The following is a 20,082-nucleotide window of genomic DNA, read 5'->3' as shown; positions in this document are numbered from 1 at the left end:
AATCAAATCCCAATGTATGACCAAATAGGAAAGCATCCAGCCAATCATAATCCAGTGTTTGACCAAGTAGAACAAATGCAGCCAATCATAATCCAGTGTTTGACCAAGTAAAACAAATCCAGCCAATCAAATCCCAATGTATGACCAAATAGGAAAGCATCCAGCCAATCATAATCCAGTGCTTGACCAAGTAGAACAAATCCAGCCAATAAAATCCCAATGTATGACCAAATAGGAAAGCATCCAGCCAATCAAAAACCTACTGTATACCTGAGCTGAACATGGGAGATACCTACAGGGGTGAGGAACGAGGACTGCAATCCAGTCCGGTTTTCAATATTTCCCCAATGAATATGCATGAGATCTATTTGCATACAATGAAGGCAGTGCATGCAGATAGACCTCACGCATATTCCTGAGGGAAATCTTCAAACCCCAACTGACTTGCGGCCGTTGAGGATTGACGTTGCCTACCTCTGCATTATAGCCTACTATTCTGCAAAATCTGTCCTCCAAGTCTAAGATGTTGTTACTACCGTAGTACAGTATTTATACCTGTCAAACACTTAAGCCTTTCTATAAGGGGGCGAGGTGTACCCTAAGTGGTAAAAAGCACACCCCCTTTAGGGCATTTTCATCATTTACATGGGAGTGTGACCACCTATGTACATAGATGGCTTCTTATAAAACAGGGCCGTGTGGATACTGTCAGTGTGAGCACACAGGGTTGGAGCTTTGGCAGAGCTCAGAAGTACCTGGATAGAGAATGTACATGCTTTAGGCTAGTGGTCTCCAACTCAAAGCCTTTGCAAGGCCACATTTTGGATTTGTAGGTACTTGGAGAGCCTCAGAAAAAGTAGTTAATGTCTTATTAAAGAAATGACAATTTTGCATGAGGTAAAATTCTTTATAGTTTATAAATCTTTCCTTTTAGCTAAGTCTTAATAATAAAATTGTCATTTATAGCTAAAGAGACATAAGATCAAGAAACTGTTTTATTTTACTTTGTAATTAACATATCAAGGGCCTCCAAATAGTACCTGGCGGGCCGCGAGTTTGAGACCACTGCTTTAGGCTGCCTGTCAGTTGCGGTATAAAGACACTTAAACGCCTATAAAAAGAGAGGCCCTGTACAAAGTGCTTTAATCAGGCACCTTATAGCAAAATGACCTTCCAAGTGCGTAAAACTCCATATGCATGAGACCCTGCGCATGAAAATGTTTCCCAGCAAGCGTTCACCTACTTCCTGAAGTAGAGATCGTCTGTTAAGCGATATGATATATGAGGGGCATAGAGAGGGTGGATAGGGACAGATTCTTCAGACTGAAGGGGACAACAAGTACAAGGGGGCATTCGGAGAAACTGAAGGGAGATAGGTTCAAAACAAATGCAAGGAAGTTTTTTTTCACCCAAAGGGCCGTGGACACTTGGAATGCGCTACCGGAGGAAGTGATCAGGCAGAGTATGGTACAGGGATTCAAACAGGGATTGGACGGATTCCTGAGGGATAAAGGGATCGTGGGATACTGAGAGAGGTTCTGGGATGTAACACAGGTATAGAAAGCTAACCAGGAAATAAGTATAGAAACCCAACCAGGTTGTGCATGTGCAAGACTGGAGGGTTAGGACTTCGATGGGAAGATAGGACTCAATGGGAAACCAAGGGGGCCCCTTCTGGTGATTCAGACAGGTCGTGACCTGTTTGGGCCGCCGCGGGAGCGGACTGCCGGGCAGGATGGACCAATGGTCTGACCCGGCGGAGGCACTGCTTATGTTCTTATGATTGATAAAACCCATCCATTTCTGACATGCGTTCGTCTCTTCTGCTCACAGTGGATTACACAAAGAAAGCTAGGAACAATTACGTGTAGGAGACGAGTAGAGAATCCCAGTAAATTAACATGATAGTGTGGTTTCAGAACAAAACAGATTTTATGGCTCTTTTAAAAAGAGCATAATCTGAATCAAAGCAGATTCCATGATTTCGCTGTTTGCTAAAAAATTCTGCATTGAACTGTTTAGTAGATTTTACACCTCTTGGATTTGGGGGGAAAAACAGCTTAAATTGATTTGGAATCAGTTGTTTTGAAGATGAGCAAAGGGATAATTTCCCTTATTTCACTGACGTAACTTAGAAACAGCAGCCACACAAGTCAGGAGTCGATATTCAAAAGGGTTTAAGCAGGCATGGGAGGCTCCTGCCTGGTTAAACTTCACTGAGCTAGCCATGCTATTAAGCAGAATATCCCCTCTTGACACCTAGACCCACCCCCGCCCATCCACACCCTATTCCCGCCCCCTGTTGCCTGCTTTTGTCAGCGCACGTGATGTCATCGCTTGGCATCCGCACATGCGCGGACTTCCTCCCTGCTGGACGCGATTTGAGGAGGCTTTTTGGCCAGGTTTTGAAAAGCCATCCGACTCCAGAAGGACATGTCCGTGGAAATCCAGACTTCTGGTAATCCTAACCAAAGCTAGGTTAGGGGGTGGTTTGAAGGCGGAGCCAACACAGACCTGCTTAGCGCAGATGTTCAGTGAGTGGATAAAGATAGGACGCACCAGGTTAACTGGGCACCAGTATCAATATTGGCCAGTGCCTGGTTAACTTCTGATTTGCCACACTAACTTGGATATTCAATGCCAGGGTTAACACAGCCCATGCCCACTGGTTGGATAGTAACCCCTTAACCTTTGTTTATTTTAGCATTTCTACTCGTACACCGCTTAAGCAGTTTTACTTTCTCCCAATCTGTCCCGCTGGACTCCAATCTGACTAACATCCCTGGGAAATGGAGTATGAAGCGATTTGCCCAGGGTCACAAGGAACAGCACAGGATCTGAACCTACAACCTCAGCATGCTGAGGCTGCAGTCCTAACCACTAGGTAGGGTCACCAGACGTCCAGATTTTAAAAGGAGGACATGTACGGGGGTCTGGACGTCTTTTCAAAACCCGGCACTTTGTCCGCGATTTGACAAACCCTCTGTAAATCACGTCGGGCAGGAGGAAATCTGCCCGACGAGAGCAGACAGTGGGGGGACAAAGCTGGGGTGGGACTGGGGCGTAACAGGGCAGGGATGGGTGCAACTGGGTGGACCTGGGGGCCGAGCCTAGGGGGTCCGGATTTTACTATAGTAAAATCTGGCAACCCTACCACTAGGCCACTCCTCCAGTCCAGGAAGCTCAACAATCATGGTACAGACAGACGAATGCCAAGAACGCAGAAAGGCTCTAGTGAGTTGACTCTATTATAACAGAAGAAAGTTCCAGGATGAGTTATCTGTTGCCTCAGAGGCGTTAATCTTTTCAAACATCCATTTACCTTTGCTTTCAGGCTTAAGAGGGCTTATGATGTCAGTAATGATTGCAGCACTTATGTCCTCACTGACTTCCATCTTTAACAGTGCAAGCACCATCTTCACCATCGATCTGTGGCGTCACTTTCGGCCTCGCTCCTTGGAGTGGGAGCTCATGATTGTGGGCAGGTGAGAACTTATACCCAGAGGACTTCTTCACAGCACACCTTAACTTATAACATGCGCAGCGTTCCAAAGACACTTCTTTCAGATGACTCCTATCCTTGCTTCACTGGTTCAGATGAGTAAAGATGTCCTGGCAGCAAAGCCCTTTAAGAGCAAGTCTACAGTCACCCCTGGCTTACCTGCAGCATAAATATCAGGAAACATATTATAATGATCTGATATTACTCAATGGTGGTTGGATAGGCTGAGAGGGCGTTTCCCGCAAAATGTTCAAAGTCAGGAGCGGAGAAACATCCATTTTCGAAACAGCTAGATGTCCAAATCTTTTTTTCTGAAATTCGCCTACTTAGATGTCTTGGCCAACCTTAGGATGCCTAAGTTTTTTGATCATTTTTGACTACAAGAACGTCCAAATCCAGACCATTTGGACATGGAAGGGAGGGGCCAGCATTGTAACGGACTAGCCATTCAGACATCCCAACAGAGCACTGCCGTGAACTTTGCATAAAGGGTGCAGGAGATACATCTCACCAGAACCCCCTCCAACACTCCCCCAAAACCTACTATACCCACCTGTCTACCACCCCAAAAGACTTTATGGAAGCAGGTGGCACTTCTATGGCACTATAATAGGATTTGGGTAGCCTCACACGTTCCACAATAAATGTCGTAGGCCTGGACCCTCCTCTCTATGGCTCACTAGCCCACCCACCAGGCTACTTAAGACACCTATGTCATGATCTACTAGGAGTTCCTATACCAGATGCTGCTGTTCTAGAGACAAGTATGTACTGTTTCATTCAGATTTTTGTGGGATGGGAGAGGGTTTGTGACCACTGTGGGTTTGGGAGGGGAGTCATTACTTAATCCCTCCAGTTGTCATCTGGTCACTTTGGGTACATTTTGGGCACTTAGATACTTTTAAAACAGGTCTAGGTCTGGACATCAAAGTTCCGTCCAGAACATCTTGGGAAGGTTCGATTATCGCCAAATGACGTCCAAGTCTAAGCCCATATCACGCTTCCACCATATACCCCTTGAGTTTTAGATGAACAGCAGCTCGTATGCCTCGTAAGACAAAAATCGGCACTTGGACGTCCTGGTGATTAGGACTTCCAAATGCCAATTTATGCCACTCTTAGGACATTTTTATTGTTTGAAAGTGAGCCCCTGAGGCTCAGAAAGTGTCCTACCATAGGTAACGCAGACATTTGTAATGTAGTAAATGACAGCTGATAAAGACCTGAACGGTCCATCCAGTCTGCCCATTAGTTAGACCCATTGATTGATTCAGAAACCAAGATCAAATTCGGGTAACTTGATCTGAAGAAACCTAGAGTATGCAGCAGACAAGCGATCCTACATACCGTATTTTTCACTCCATAAGTCGCACCTGACCATAAGACGCACCCTAGATTTAGATGAGAAAAACAAGAAAAAAACCCATTCTGAACCAAATTCTCCCTGCCAGGCTCTGCACCCAACCCCACACTCCTTGCCAAGCTCTGCACCCTGTTCCCCCTCCATGCCAGGCTCTCTACCTATCCCCTCTCTGGTGGTCTAGTGGTAGGCTGGCACAGAATAGGCAGGGACAGGGCACAGATGTCAAGGCAGATGACTTTTTAAAATATGCAATGTCACCTCAGTAACAACTATAGAAAAATAGACAAATATTGCTTTACATTACATTAGTGATTTCTATTCCGCCGTTACCTTGCAGTTCAAGGCAGATTACAAAAGATGATATCTAGCAATTTCCAGGGGAGATAAAGAGTAGATCAGGTTGCTTCAGGAAAATGGGAAGGTGCTTGCGGTATTAAGTCGATTTCAGGAAGTTTTTGAAAAGTAGAGTTTATTTCTTTTCAGAACGTTTTAAATATAGACAGCAGATATAAATTCTCAGAATGGACACATTTTGATCACTAAATTGAAAATAAAATCATTTTTCCTACCTTTATTGTCTGGTGATTTCTTTCTTTCTTTCTTTCCTTCCTCAGGCCCAACAATTGTCCCTTCCTCCCTCCCTCCTGTTCCCCTCACTGCCTTCCAGCCTTTGTCCTCTTCCCCTCTCCCCAAACTCAGGTCCTCAATGCCTTCCAGCCTTTGTCCTCTTCCTCCCCCCCCCATTGTCTGGTGATTTCTTTCTTTCCTTCCTCAGGCCCAACAATTGTCCCTTCCTCCCTCCCTGTGTTCCCCTCACTGCCTTCCAGCCTCTGTCCTCTTTCGCCCCCCCAAGCCTGCCCGCCCACTGGATTTAATTACCTTCCGCTGCTGCTGCTGTGAGGACACGTCGACAAAGCAGCAGCGAGGGGGGGGAGGGGGACTCCTGGCTCAGCAGTGTGGCACCAGAATGGAAGAAATTGCTGGGAAAGGCCAGGCAGGTGCAGCGATTGCAGGCTACTGGCCCAGAAGCCTTACCCCCGACGTCAATTCTGACATCAGAGGTAAGGCTTTTGAGCCGGTGGTGTACTTTCGGCGGCAGGAGCAACCAGCAGCAGCAGCAGTGGCGAGCAAGGGGTGGGCGGCGATCTAAATAAGGTAACGAGGGGGGGGGATTGGAGTATTCGTTTCATAGGATGCACCCCTTTTTCCACTCACTTTTTTTTTGGTGGGGGAAAGTTTATCTTATGGAGCGAAAAATATGGTATACTATCTGCTATGCTACAGCTCAGGAGCTGCCCATGGTCGCAAATATTGTGTGAGAACCATGGGTTGAACCGAGACCCTGGGATGGTTGAAGTGGTGTTGTGGGTTGCATCTTCCATTCCCTGGCTGTCCACCATATCATGTCCTTCTCTCTTCCTGGCAGGGTTTTCGTGCTGGTATTAGTGGTCGTGTCCATTCTGTGGATCCCACTCGTACAGTCCAGCCAGGGTGGGCAGCTCTTCATTTACATCCAGTCCATCAGCTCCTACCTGCAACCTCCCGTGGCCGTGGTCTTCATCTGTGGCTGCTTCTGGAAGCGAACAAATGAAAAGGTAAAATCTTTTTTTTATTTGGTGAGACAGCGAAAGATCAAGCGGTGCAATTTTGGAGGGAATTATTGGATCATTGTTTCTGTACTGTTGTTACACTCTCCTGAGTGGTGTAGAAGGTGTACAAATGGATCGATTTTTTTACTCCATCAAAAATTACAAAGACTAGGGGACATTTGATGAAGATAAAACCATTAGAAGGAAATATTTTTTCACTCAGAGAATAGTTAAGCTCTGCCAGAGGTTGTGGTAAGAGCGGATAGCGTAGCTGGTTATAAGAAAGGTTTGGACAAGTTCCTGGAGGAAAAGTCCATAGTCTGTTATTGAGAAAGACATGGGGGAAGCCACTGCTTGCCTTGGATCGGTAGCATGGAATGTTGATACTCTTTGGGGATTCTGCATGGAATGTTGCTCCTATTTGAGGTTCCGGAATCTTGCTACTCTTTGAGTTGCTGGAATATTGCTACTCCTTGGGTTTTGGCCAGGTACTAGTGACCTGGATTGGCCACCATGAGAACGGGCTACTGGGCTTGATGGACCATTGGTCTGATGCAGTAAGGCTATTCTTAGGTTGTCTTTGTAATGTTTTTCTGAGATTAGATATTCCCAATGTTATACTGGCCTATTATAATTGTAAACCACTCTGAGCTTGTTGGTTGTTGCAGCATACAAAAAAGGATCATTATTATTAATGAGAAACCTAATAAAAGGGATAGAAAACCTTTCATACGCTGAGAGGTTAGAAAAACTGGGTCTCTTTTCCCTGGAGAAGAGGAGACTTAGAGGGGATATGATAGAGACTTACAAGATCATGAAGGGCATAGAGAGAGTGGAGAGGGACAGATTCTTCAAACTTTTGAATAATAAAAGAACAAGAGGGCACTCGGAAAAGTTGAAAGGGGACAGATTCAGAACGAATGCTAGGAAGTTCTTCTTTACCCAACGTGTGGTGGGCACCTGGAATGCGCTTCCAGAGGACGTAATAGGGCAGAGTACGGTACTGGGGTTCAAGAAAGGATTGGACAATTTCCTGTTGGAAAAGGGGATAGAGGGTTATAGATAGAGGATTACAGTCCAGGTCCTGGACCTGTTGGGCCACCGCGTGTGCGGACTGCTGGGCACGATGGACCTCTGGTCTGACCCAGTGGAGGCACTGCTTATGTTCTTATGTTCTTAAACCGAAGCAATATGAATTGAGCTTAATATCACCCTGCCATCATTAGGCCAGAGACATTTCTGACTTTCCACTCCTCTGTGGCCAGATTGAGAGAGATGGTCTCCAGGACCCTCAGGCCCCATGGACTATGTACAATTCAAACACTTCTTATACCAAACTGGATGACAGCACAAATCCCTCTGCCACAATTCTTCCCTTTCATCTGCTGCTCTGAATAGCTTATGTGTGAATTTACATCCTTGTTGGCCATGCGACCGTGCTCAGTACCCAAAACATGACCATAGGAATTTCTACTACTGCTCTTCATCTTTTCAATCTGTTCTTCTGTATATCCGCTGTATGTGAAGTTGTAACCTTTTTGCCAAACCGTCTACTGTGTATGTAAACTTCTTGCAACCCGGTCTGGGCTCTTCTAGGAGGACAGGCTGCAAATTAGACTAAATAAATAAATTGTTTTAAAGTGGGACCTCTGTGTGTTGCTTTTGTCTCTGCTGCTCTCCTGGGGACATCTTCTAAAGTCCTCTACGACCGATAGGTGCAAATATAATTCCTGGTGGGTCTCACTAAGGCTGACCTTTTTTTTTGGCAGGGTGCATTCTGGGGCCTGATCACTGGACTAGCTGTGGGGGTGTGTCGAATGGTGCTGGACTTTGTTTACGTGGCCCCTCAGTGTGACGAGGTAGACAACCGACCAGCAGTGCTGAAATATGTGCACTATCTGTACTTTGCAATGATTCTGACACTATTCACACTCATTGTGGTGGTGACTGTCAGCCTGCTCACTGAGCCTCCCTCCCAGGAAATGGTAAGTCATCACATGGACAAGGGTGAGTATGTGATGAACAGGACGGGAAGAGCCTAGATAAATGGACCCAATGCATTGTGTCACATCTAACCCACCGTACATCCACCATGGCATTGCATGTGAACCTCAGCAGAGCAGCTACATATCCAAGGCAGTCAGCATCAGGAATCGGGGTCAGACTTAATGGGTATACTAGACATTTCCCCAGGATCCCTTTCTTTGCAAATGTACGAGACATATCGCCATTATCCAGGCACAAAGAGTCAGGGACCATCTCCTTCCCCAGGAACTAGTCATTGCATCCTTACTCAAGCACAGAAAGTCAGGAAAGAAACTGCATTCAAAACCAGCTAGTAAAAATCAAAACTTGATAGCAAGGATGAAACTAGAACACTCTACACTCCACAGCATATCTGTTTTGACTCAGAAATAAGAACATAAGAATAGACTTACTAGGTCAGACCAAGGGTCCAACCCAGTAGCTTGTTCTCACAGTGGTCAATCCAGGTTCCTAGTTCTGGCCAAAACCCAAGGAGTAACAACATTCCATGCTACCGATCCAGGGCAAGCAGTGGCTGTCCCCATGTCTTTCTCAATAACAGACTATGGACTTTTCCTCCAGGAACTTGTCCAAACCTTTCTTAAAACCAGCTACGCTATCCGCTCTTACCACATCCTCTGGCAACATGTTTCAGGCTTAACTATTCTCTGAGTGAAAAAATATTGTATTTCCCTGTAACTTCATCGAGTGTCCCCTAGTCTTTGTAATTTTTGACGGAGTGAAAAATCGATCCACTTGTACCCATTCTACTCCACTCAGGATTTTGTAGACTTCAGTCATATCTCCCCTCAGCCAGCTCTTTTCCAAGCTGAAGAGCCCTAACCATTTTAATTCTTCCCTCAAACGAGAGGAGTTCCATCCACTTTATCATCTTGGTCGTTCTTCTTTAAACCTTTTCTAGTGCCGCTATATCTTTCTTGAGATAAGGAGACCAGAACTGAACGCAATACTCCAGATGAGGTCACACCATGGAGAGAAACAGAGGCAATATAACATTCTTAGTTTTGTTAACCATCCCTTCTTATTTATTTATTGCTTTTCAACAAATTTACAAGCCTACTTGTTCAAGAAATACAGAGAATAAGGTATTTAACACTGAAAATAAAAAAAGGAAATTTCCTTAAAGAAAAAACCAATTATCTCTTCCTCAGACCACAAATTTGTAGGAAGCAAAGAAAGATAAGGAGATCTTAAATTAAATATTAATACAGGTAATATGCTTAACGGGTTACAAATACACCATCAAAAACCCTTTATACTAGCTTTATACATTCTGGATTAGATTCTTGGTATCTAAAAAGACTCTAAGCTGGTCGGGAGTAAAGAAAACATATTTTGTCCCAGCATACTTGATCAGACATTTACAGGGGTAACTTAACAAAAGGTTGTCCCCAGCGTTTTTACTTCTTGTCTCATACTCAGGAGTTCCCTTTTTAAATAATTCCTAGCATCCTATTTGCTTTTTTGGGCGCCGCACATTGGGCAGAAGGTTTCATTGTATTGTCTATGATGATAGACACCCAGATCCCAAGGTGCATCCAGTAACTGTGATTCAGGTTATTCTTCCCAATGTGCATCACTTTGCATTTGTCCACATTAAATTTCATCTGCTATTTGTACATCCAGTCTTCCAGTTTCCTAAGGTCCACCTGCAATTTTTCACAATCCACATGTGTTTCAACAACTTTGAACAGTTTAGTGTCATCTGCAAATTTAATCACCTCACTCGTCGTTCCAATTTCCAGATCATTTATAAATAAGTTAAATAGCACCGGTCCCAGTACAGACCCCTGCGGCACTCCACTGTTTACTCTCCTCCATTGAGAAAAATGACCATTTAACCCTACCCTCTGTTTTATATCCCATGCCACTTTAATTTTCTCAGGAGCCTCTCGTGAAGAACTTTATCAAAATCTTTCTGAAAATCTAGATACACTGTATGAACCCTAAAAATTGTTTTGAAATAAATCTGAGTATTTAAACTGCAAAACCTACAACAAACACAGTCATCTGGATGCTCAAGACCCCGTAGTAGTGGTAGTCAGAGGCGCAACCGCCAAGGTCCCTGTTCATGTGTTAGACAGCTCAGTCTCTGCTCCCTTCCAGCTGAATATTCATCTCTTTCTCCCATGGTTCTATAGCAGTGGCAGTCTTTTAGTGCAACTTATCGTCCACCATCTCCAGTATTGTATGGATATTATCTTTGACAGGAGCCCAGCAGGACAACATCCGACTTCTAACCCCTTGATCCACAATTCACAGTGGCAGTCCCCGAGTTACAGACTCGTACTTAAGATAGCAGTCGCGGCTTCATTTGATATCACTGAGCCACATTAAGAACAGTGTGTGGTTGTGTGTGCTGTACCTTGGAGGGAACACTGGTAGGGACAGTTGGCCCTTGTGTCAGCTGGGAGCAGAATCTTAAAATCTACAAGTTCTGACTTAAGAACAGCTTTAAAAGCGTAACTCGTTCTTAACCCGGGGACTGCCTGTATTCAGCATTCACCCAATTTCCATAACCCTATACACATTTTCTACATTTTACTTACAATACCTAATTGAAAACATGACATTTTGTAAGATCTTCCAAACATCACAGTCTCTCATCCTTTGGCAGATATCAGAAGATTATGAACCAGAAAATTTTCATAGTAACATAGTAGATGACGGCAGATAAAGACCCGAATGGTCCATCCAGTCTGCCCAACCTGATTCAATTTAAATTGTTTCTTCTTAGCTATTTCTGGGCAAGAATCCAAAGCTTTACCCGGTGCTGTGCTTGGGTTCCTACTGCCGAAATCTCTGTTAAGACTTACTCCAGCCCATCTACACCCTCCCAGCCATTGAAGCCCTCTTTAATGCTTTACTATGATTTTAATTTCTAAAACAATTTTTTTTAGTCTCATCCGCAGTCAGCAGATATACACAGAGGTTAAATGTTACATTCTACAGGTTTCAATTATTTGGTTCTGTTTTTGATTCTGACCATTTGGTTTAGATATTCTTTTTGATTCACCTGTGGGGGCAATTATTTTTGTGCTCTTGTGCGTCTCAATTGTAGCTCTTTTAAAGAGTAACAACTTTTAGGGCCTCTTCTATCAAACCGCAATAGCAGTTTTTAGCGCGGGGAGGCGCACTGAATGGCCCGCGCTGCTCCCAATGCTGGGGGTAGCGCGGGCCATTCAGTGCAGCTCCCCGTTCTAAAAACTGCTATCGTGATTTGATAGAAGAGGCCCTAAGTCTATAAACTTGGCTTCTGTTCTGTTAGAGGGAAGGACTGTTTCAAGGTGGTGGGAAATTCTGTCCGTCTCTTGTGACACAGCGCCTCAACTGCTTGCGAACCAAACCTCCTATGTACTCCTCTTCAAGGTAAGCCGTCTTACGTGGTTCACACGTTGGGATTTGGATATCAAGACACCTGAAAAAGCAACAACTCCAGCCACCTCTGTCCCTGACTACGAAGGAGCTGAGAGGCCGCCTGCTACAGTGGACATGAATGCTTCTTCTGAACCAAGTAGGACCCTGTGGGATTATGGCTTGTTGAAATCCTGCGTATGCAGAAAATATCCTGAGACTTTGCTTTGAGAAATAAGAAGTTATTCAATTATTTTATTTAAAACATTTCTAATCCACCTTTATCCAAAGCGGCTCACAGCATCACAAACACAATTCAGGTTTAAAAATCTTAAGAAGTCACATACACATTTTGTTAATTTAGATATTCTGTTCTCTTAAAGTATTATGTTACCACTTACTGTCGAGCTCCATTTGGTTGATGACCCGGGTCTATAAAACTAAGAACATACGAATTGCCGCTGCTGGGTCAGACCAGTGGTCCATCACGCCCAGCAGTCCGCTCACGCGGTGGCCCTCTGGTCTAAGACCAGCGCCCTAACCGAGACTAGCCCTATCAGCGTATGTCCTTGTTCAGCAGGATCTTGTCTAACTTTGACTTCAATCCCTGGATGGTGTTTCCCCTATGACAGATTCCAGAAGAGCGTTCCAGTTTTCTACCACTCTCTGGGTCTTATGTTCGTATGGAATCTTTCCCCTTTCAACTTTAGGGAGTGCCCTCTCGTTCTCTCTACCTTGGAGAGGGTGAACAACCTGTCTTTTATCTACTTTGTCTTGAATCCCTGGAGGGTGTTTTCCCCTATGACAGATTCCGTAAGAGCGTTCCAGTTTTCTACTACTCTCTGGGTGAAGAAGAACTTCCTTACATTTGTACGGAATCTGTCCCCTTTCAACTTTAGAGAGTGCCCTCTCGTTCTCCTTACCTTGGAGAGGGTGAACAACCTGTCCTTATCTACTAAGTCTATCCCCTTCAGTTTAGTTTAAAAATCATAAAATTAAACTAAACTAAACTAAACCTTGGGTTTGTATACCGCATCATCTCTACATTCGCAAAACTCGACACGGTTAACAAGGGTTAGGGTAGAAAGGAACTCCAGTGAAAGGAAAAGACAAAATGAAGAGAAAATTTAGGACAGAGTAACCAGAGAGAGGAAGAGTTACATCATTATATCATCTGAACCTATAGATTAACTCTCAGCCATTCATCCACTACCATTACTTCACAATAAAGCAAAGCAGGTCTAATTAGCTGCAAAAGATGACATTCGGATGATAGAATATTAAGTTTAAAAAGTAGGAAATTAGCATTAAAAAGCCTACACAAACAGATGGCTCTTAAGCTGCTTTCTAAACTGCATTCGATTTTTACAATACCGTAAGGTACCAGTCAATGCATTCCACATATATGATCCAGCTATAGAAAAACATGAATTCTTGGTTCTTAAATATTCCCTTTGTTGTGTCTAACAACCAACAATTCTGTGACCTCAGCGTCCTTGGCGGAGTATAAAAAAATTAGAAGACCTGCACATGCTTTTCAACCTGATTTTCCAACACAAGGTGTCACTCGTAGCTGCCTCAAAGTAGCTGTTTCAAAATGATGCCTTCAATTAGGGCACAAATGGCCTGTCTAGACATGCACAAAGGTTTCAGCAATTTGAGTTCTTAGGGCCAGATTCTGCACATAGCGCCAAAATTGGTGAGATGCCTCTGATTGCATGTCAATCAAGTTGTTCGCAGAATCGCAGCTCATGTCAAGGTTGTGCCTACCTTTGACGAGAATCGTGTCTACAGAGACACCAAATGGCGTCTAAGGTCACCCTGCCATTAAAGTGTCCTTCTAGACGTGATTAGGGTGTCCTTTATGGCAGGCACCTCCAGGCCCCTTTTTTAAAATCACTTTTAAACAATGCGGTCATTACGCCTACATTATGGCACAGTTTAAAGCAGGAGTGTCCAATCTTTTGGCTTCCCTGGGCCGCATTGGCCGAAAAAAAATGTTTCTGGGGCTGCGCAAACACTGCAGCAAGACAGAGGAGGGAGCCGGCAAGATGGTAAACACCCGGGGGCAGCAGAGGAAAACGCTGCATCGCCCTCGACCAGGGCCGCACAAAATACTTCACTGGGCTGCAGGTTGGACACCTCTGGTTTAGAGAATTCAGGCCTCAGTTTGCAAACTCTTCAGAGCATCACTTCTTTTCTAAGTGACCAAAAGTACATAAGAACCTAAGAGTAGCCTTACTGAGTCAGACCAATGGTCCATCAGTAGCCCGTTCTCACGGTGGCCAATCCAGGTCACTAGTACCTGACCAAAACCCAAAGAGTAGCAGCATTCCAGAATCCAAAAGAGAAACATAAGATTCTAGAACCCCCAAAGAGTATCAAGATTCCATGCAGAATCTCAAAGATAGCAAGATTCTGGAACCCCAAATAAGAGCAACATTCCATGCAGAATCCCCAAAGAGTTGCAAGATTCTGGAACCCCAAATAGGAGCAACATTCCATGCAGAATCCCCAAAGAGTAACAAGATTCTGGAACCCCAATTAGAAGAATCCCCAAAGAGTAGCAAGATTCCAGAACCCTAAATAGGAGCAACATTTCATGCAGAATCCCCCAAAGAGTAGCAAGATTCCGGAACCCCAAATAGGAGCAACATTCCATGCAGAATCCCCAAAGAGTAGCAAGATTCTGGAACCCCAATTAAAAGAATCCCCAAAGAGTAGCAAGATTCCAGAACCCTAAATAGGAGCAACATTCCATGCAGAATCCCCAAAGAGTAGCAAGACTTTGGAATCCATGCTACGGATCCAGGGCAAGCAGTGGCATCCCCCTTGTCTGTCTCAGTAGCAGACTGTGGACTGGTTGGTTAATAATCTACCCCTTATGGATTACAAACTTCCGTGGCTTAAGCCTTTGCATTTTTACCCCAGAGCGAGCTATGAGCAGGTACCACAGACCATAACTCTCCAATATTCTGGGTCTGCAGAGCTGTGGTACCATCGGTGCACAGAGAAATACAACACTAGAAGCGACAGAGTGGGAAGAGCTTCTCACCGCAGTTTAACCACTAACTGGCCATGGAGGAATTGAGGAGGAAAAGGCTCTGGGTAGCCCCGGCAATGCCTACAGTTCCTTCTTCCCTCAGCCTCTGCTGACGGCAAAATGAACTTTGGCCATGGTTAGGAAATAGGGTTTCTTTAAACATTTGGGGAGGGGGAACAGTTACATATGTAGCACATAAGAGCCCAGGAACCCCTTTCCTCTCCTTGTCCACAGAGTAAATCACTTATTTCTGAAACAGACTTAATTTGAACATAATTTCAAAGGCAGGGCTAGAAAACATTTTTATAGAAGCTCGCCAAAGAAGTTTGATTTGTGAGCTTCTTTCGTTTTAATTTTTTCTCCTGCTAATACATTTCAGGTAACACAACTCCTGCTCAATCCAGGCTGAAGAAAACTATTTACTGGCTCTGTGGGATGGAGACTTCTCAGGATGGCCAGAATGATGAGGCCCCAGTCGAGCAGGAGCCTGTTGAAGTTTTGCTTCACGAAAATTCCTTTGTAAAGCATCTTCTGGATGTGAATCTGGTCGTGTGCATCTGTGGTGGCATCTTCCTCTGGGGATACTTTGCGTAGAAGGGAAAAGACCGCATCCCTTTACAGAATTCCAGAAAAGGAAATTTATTGTACTGTGCAGTATACAAGATCTACAGTGTTGTCGTTTCAATGCATCAAGTATATTATAAAGTTTGAGGGACAGAGAATCTCTAATGAAGGTAAAGGTCTGCTAACCCTGCCAAGAGTATATGTCCATCAACTGAAGGAAAGCAGATGAAACCAGGAGGGCCCAAACATTGCTATTTATTATTTCTATAGTGCCGAAAGGTGTATGCAACACTGTACATTTTTCAATAGACGGTCCCTGCTCAGAAGAGCTAACAACCTAATTTGGACAGACAGACAGGACATCTCAGGGTTGAAGAATTTCTAGCTGAAGGAATGATATGATGGGTAAAGGTATCGGACAGTGAGTGGGAGTTCAGAGTTGTACACTCACTGGTCTGATCACATAAAGCTCTTTATTATGCTGGGGTTACATTTTTATGCTGCATGAATTCCTGTCCACCTTTCCACAGACACTGAGGGCCAGATTCTCAAAACTTTAACGCCATCGCTAAACTGTTTACCGACGGTTTAGCCTGTACGCATTTTAGCGGCGGATTATCTCTGTCAATAGCGAGCTTTCTAGAAGTCTCCAACAATGACATGCAAATGGGCTCTTTAACATTGAAACAAACCCTCCGGTGGATTCTTTAAAAATGCTGAGTCATTTTCTAAAAACAGCGATGGCTTTTGATGACAAAAATAAGCAACTGGTCCAAGGGTGCCGATCAGTGTCAGAGACTGCTAGAAAGCCTTTGTTTGATGCAGCGAAAGAGATGCCCATTCTCTCGCTGCATCACAACACCACTCCCATGCAGCGGAGGCAAACACCCCTCCCTCCCCCACAGCGGGAGAGATGTCCACACTTTCCTATTGCCAAAAAATGCTGGCCATGCAACCCCCTTCTGCAGCGGAAGAGATGCCCACACTCCCCTGCAGGTAAGTGCTCCCCCTGCCATAAAACACCTCTCCTCCCCCCCTCCCCCTTACCTCCAAATTGATACATGGAAGGACATGGACACCCTCCTCCCAGAAGTCCTGCATCATCAAAAATGAGCCTTCCCCTCCCCGGTGCATCTTGGGGAGGAGCCTGAGGCTCTGATTGGCCCAAGTTGTTTAAGGACCCTCCCATGGGCCAATCAGAGCCTCAGGCCCCTCCCCAGATGTTCCGGGAAGGTGCCTAAGGCTCTGATTGGCCCAGTGGCAGATTTCTCAGGATTCTGCAGCAAATGTATGGCACATTGAATTGATTTGCATATTAAGAAGCATCGATCTGTGTTTTGCTTTGTCAAAATAAAGCTCTTTCTGACATTTCCTGTCTACCTGGTTTACATATTTAGTTCTTTTGGTGGAGTGGCAGACAAGGCTTTTAGACCCAGATTCTCTAACCGGCGTTATCTGTGGCTGCTGATTGCGTATCAACCACACAACGGCACTAGTTAAGAGAATTGTGCTTCTGGCGAAGGGTTTTCCAGCCTACATTTCCAGTGCCTGCCTTTCATGTGAATTGCATCTCCATAAACCCTTTATGGCACCTAATGCCACTTCCAGCATTAGCCACCCTATGGTGTCATTGGGTGTGCCTAAGGGTGGGCCCCTTGAAACTCTTGTTTAAATGGTGTTATTCACTGAGCTTGGGTACCTGTTTCGAGAAACTCGGTCTTAGTGATCAGTGCTGGGAGACTGGGAAGAGAGAAGGACAGAGAATTAAATAGATGGTGGATGGGGGAGAGAAAAAGACGGACAAAGGATCTCAGGGAGGAGGAGAGACAAAGCACAGAAGAAGGAGGGATGGGGAAAAAGAATGACAGAAGAAGAAAGGAGAACTCATGGAGCAGGAAACGTGAGATCCAGGATCCACTCTGACATAAACATATGAAAACTGCCATCAAGGGTCAGACCAAAGTTCCAGCGAGACCAGTATCCCATTAAAAAAAAAAAAGAAGATAATTTTCACCAGGGATAGTAGAACTTCTTTTTGGATGGAGGGACTAAATGAGCCAATTCCCTTCCCCAAGCTCTCAAAATAAGGTTCAGGCCATGACCCCAGAGGCTCATCCATCTCTCCCACTGCCTGTGGCTTCCAGGGATTTTTCTCCAAATCTACCTTAAGGCTTCCCTGAGGCCTAAGCTCCACCAGATGCCTCCAGTCTCCTCATTCCATGCCAACCTACACTCCTCTCCCTCTCTGCACTTTCTCCAATCTCCTCCTTCACTCACTTTCTCCGTTCATTCTTTCCCCCATGGCCCTTTCACTCATTACCCCTCCCCGCCTTCTCTTAATCACTTTCTCATCACACCCACACCATCTTCATCACTGGCACTGTGACCCCCTCAATAGGTCTTCCCATCTGATCACTGCCCTTTCCAGAAGGTTTGGAGTTCAGAGGGGGGGGCAGCAAAAGTGCGGCACCTTTAGACCATCGAATAGTATCACACCCGAGTCCCGCTCCTATTTCATGCACAAAACTGTCCCATTCCTTGGGGGTTTGCAGCCCAAATGCAAGATCTCGCATTTCATAGCATTAAATCTTAACTGCCACATTTTGGACCGTTCCTCAAGCCAGGTACATCAAAATATCTCTCTCGAGACCCAGATGCACCCTGCATCACATCTAGGACCAGCATTGAGGCAGAAAGGACTTGTATCCAGGAGTCAAGAGCTAGAGTTTTGATCTTTGCCATCAACTATTTCAAGATGGCAATGTGGAAGAATAAGTGAGTGCTTTTTTGTTCCAGTCTGGTTAATTATGATCTAGTTCTCTGATCGCTCATCTGAAGAAACTAGAATAGCTTGGCATGATCTTCCTGTGATGCAAATATTGCAGGTTGGATTGTTTCCCACCCTTGACAAAAGTGGGATAGAAATGAAAATCACTTGTTTCTAGAAAGTTCACTATTCTTTTCTTTGGTGGGCTTTCCAGGACTTTTCCAACCACTGAGGTAAGTCTTACAGTTTCCCAACTCTTTTCTGTTACTGTTTTTATGAAGAAATATTTATTTTTAGGTTTTATATACCACTTATTACCTAAGTGGTGTATATTCAGGTACTCATCTGTCCTGGTGGGCTCACACTCTGGGGAAATGGGGGAGGGGTTTAAGTGATTTGGTGCCCAGGGTTTGAACCCACAACCTTAGGGTGCTGAGGCTGTAGTAACCACTGCACCACACTCTCCCCACATCTCATGAAATCACCAGAGATCTGTTAAATACATCATTCAGAGGAGCTGCCAGAATATCATTAGCTCAAGTCAATCAGGGCCTTAAATTCCTCCCTTTGTAGCCCAGGAAGGACTGAGCTTCCTTCCAGCTCCAACTTCTCTGAAAAGGTACAGGGAAGGGGTTCATGGGGGTGGGGGTTTCAGGGGACCTCTGGTGGCAGGAAGGAGTAAGCATCCCTCCTGCCTTTTTTTTTTCAGGGGGGGAATCTGGCGCAGGGGAGGGACTTTGCTGTTAGGAAGGAGTGGGCATCCCTCCTGCCATTTTGTTTCCGCGGTAGTGGGGTGGTCGGCATGGCAGGAGGAAGTGGCCATCCTTGCCATTTTTTTTCTCGCATGGGGGGAGGGATTCCTAGTGTCGAATTCGTCAGGGGTCATTGGGGAGGGGGAGGAAGAATTTTTTTTCTTAATGCAGCAGATATTGTGTGTGTGTGTAACATGCACAGCATCAGTGCTCATTAAAACAAGGTTTGCTGTCCCGAACAGCTGAGTGGCAGGAGGCTGCTTCCCCTGCCGGCTCTGCACATGGGTGAGAGTCATTCTCACAGCGATCAATTGGACGGCAGAGTCGGGATTACAATGAACATCCGTGTGAATCATTTGCATGTTAACTTTTTAGTGCATCAATACCTCTTTTTGAATCAGCCAAAAATTGATTGGAGTGACCCACATGGTCTTAGCGATCCTCATTAGTGCATCTAAGCCTGAAGGAAAAAATATTTCCTCTTATTGGTTTTAAAAGTATTTCCCTGTAACTTCATCGAGTGTCCCCTCAATCTGTTCTCCTTTTTCTGGAGCCTTATAGTAACCCTAATAATGTCTCTTCCAGGCTCCTTTGCTCTGTGTTCAGGACAGTGATAACATTTCTTCCCTTGTCTCAGTGTTCAGGGCAATGATAATGTCTCTCCACTTCCCTACCTCTGTGCTGGGGCAGTGATAATGTCTCTCTCAATCTCGAGGGCAGTGATAACGTCTCTCCCAGTCTCTGTTCAGGGCAGTGATAATGTCTGCGTTCACAGCAGTGATAACGTCTCCCCACCCCCGTCCACGGCAGTGATAATGTTTCCCCCCCCCTCCCTCCGTGTCTATGCTCAGGGCAGTGATAATGTTTCCCCCCCCCCCTCCGTGTCTATGCTCAGGGCAGTGATAATGTCTGTGTTCACAGCAGTGATAACGTCCCTCCTAGTGTCTGTGTTCACAGCAGTGATAACGTCTCTTTTTATCTGTATTCACGGCAGTGATAATGTCCCCCCCCCCCCGTGTCTATGCTCAGGGCAGTGATAATGTCTGTGTTCACGGCAGTGATAACGTCCCTCCTAGTGTCTGTGTTCACAGCAGTGATAACG

General features: G+C 45.0%; 1 protein-coding gene across 6 annotated transcripts in view; it reads left to right on the top strand.

Annotated features, from left to right (window-relative positions):
- Nucleotides 1–16,781, top strand: part of SLC5A11 (solute carrier family 5 member 11) — a 47,752-nt gene extending 30,971 nt beyond the window's left edge. For 5 of the 6 annotated variants that reach the window (XM_033914911.1, XM_033914910.1, XM_033914912.1 and 2 more), the window contains 5 exons: nucleotides 3,335–3,485; nucleotides 6,292–6,460; nucleotides 8,224–8,439; nucleotides 11,870–12,014; nucleotides 15,277–16,781. In XM_033914911.1, the coding sequence (XP_033770802.1) occupies nucleotides 3,335–3,485; nucleotides 6,292–6,460; nucleotides 8,224–8,439; nucleotides 11,870–12,014; nucleotides 15,277–15,491 (896 nt within the window). In that variant the 3' untranslated portion in view covers nucleotides 15,492–16,781. The remainder of the gene's footprint in view (nucleotides 1–3,334; nucleotides 3,486–6,291; nucleotides 6,461–8,223; nucleotides 8,440–11,869; nucleotides 12,015–15,276) is intronic. The other variant, XM_033914915.1, reaches the window with a different exon arrangement.
- The last annotated feature ends 3,301 nt before the right edge of the window (nucleotides 16,782–20,082 follow it).

The sequence above is a fragment of the Geotrypetes seraphini genome, chromosome 11 (assembly GCF_902459505.1).
Source record: "Geotrypetes seraphini chromosome 11, aGeoSer1.1, whole genome shotgun sequence".
In the NCBI taxonomy this organism is placed as follows: Eukaryota; Metazoa; Chordata; class Amphibia; order Gymnophiona; family Dermophiidae; genus Geotrypetes; species Geotrypetes seraphini.
This window is presented reverse-complemented; position numbering and strand designations above follow the sequence as displayed.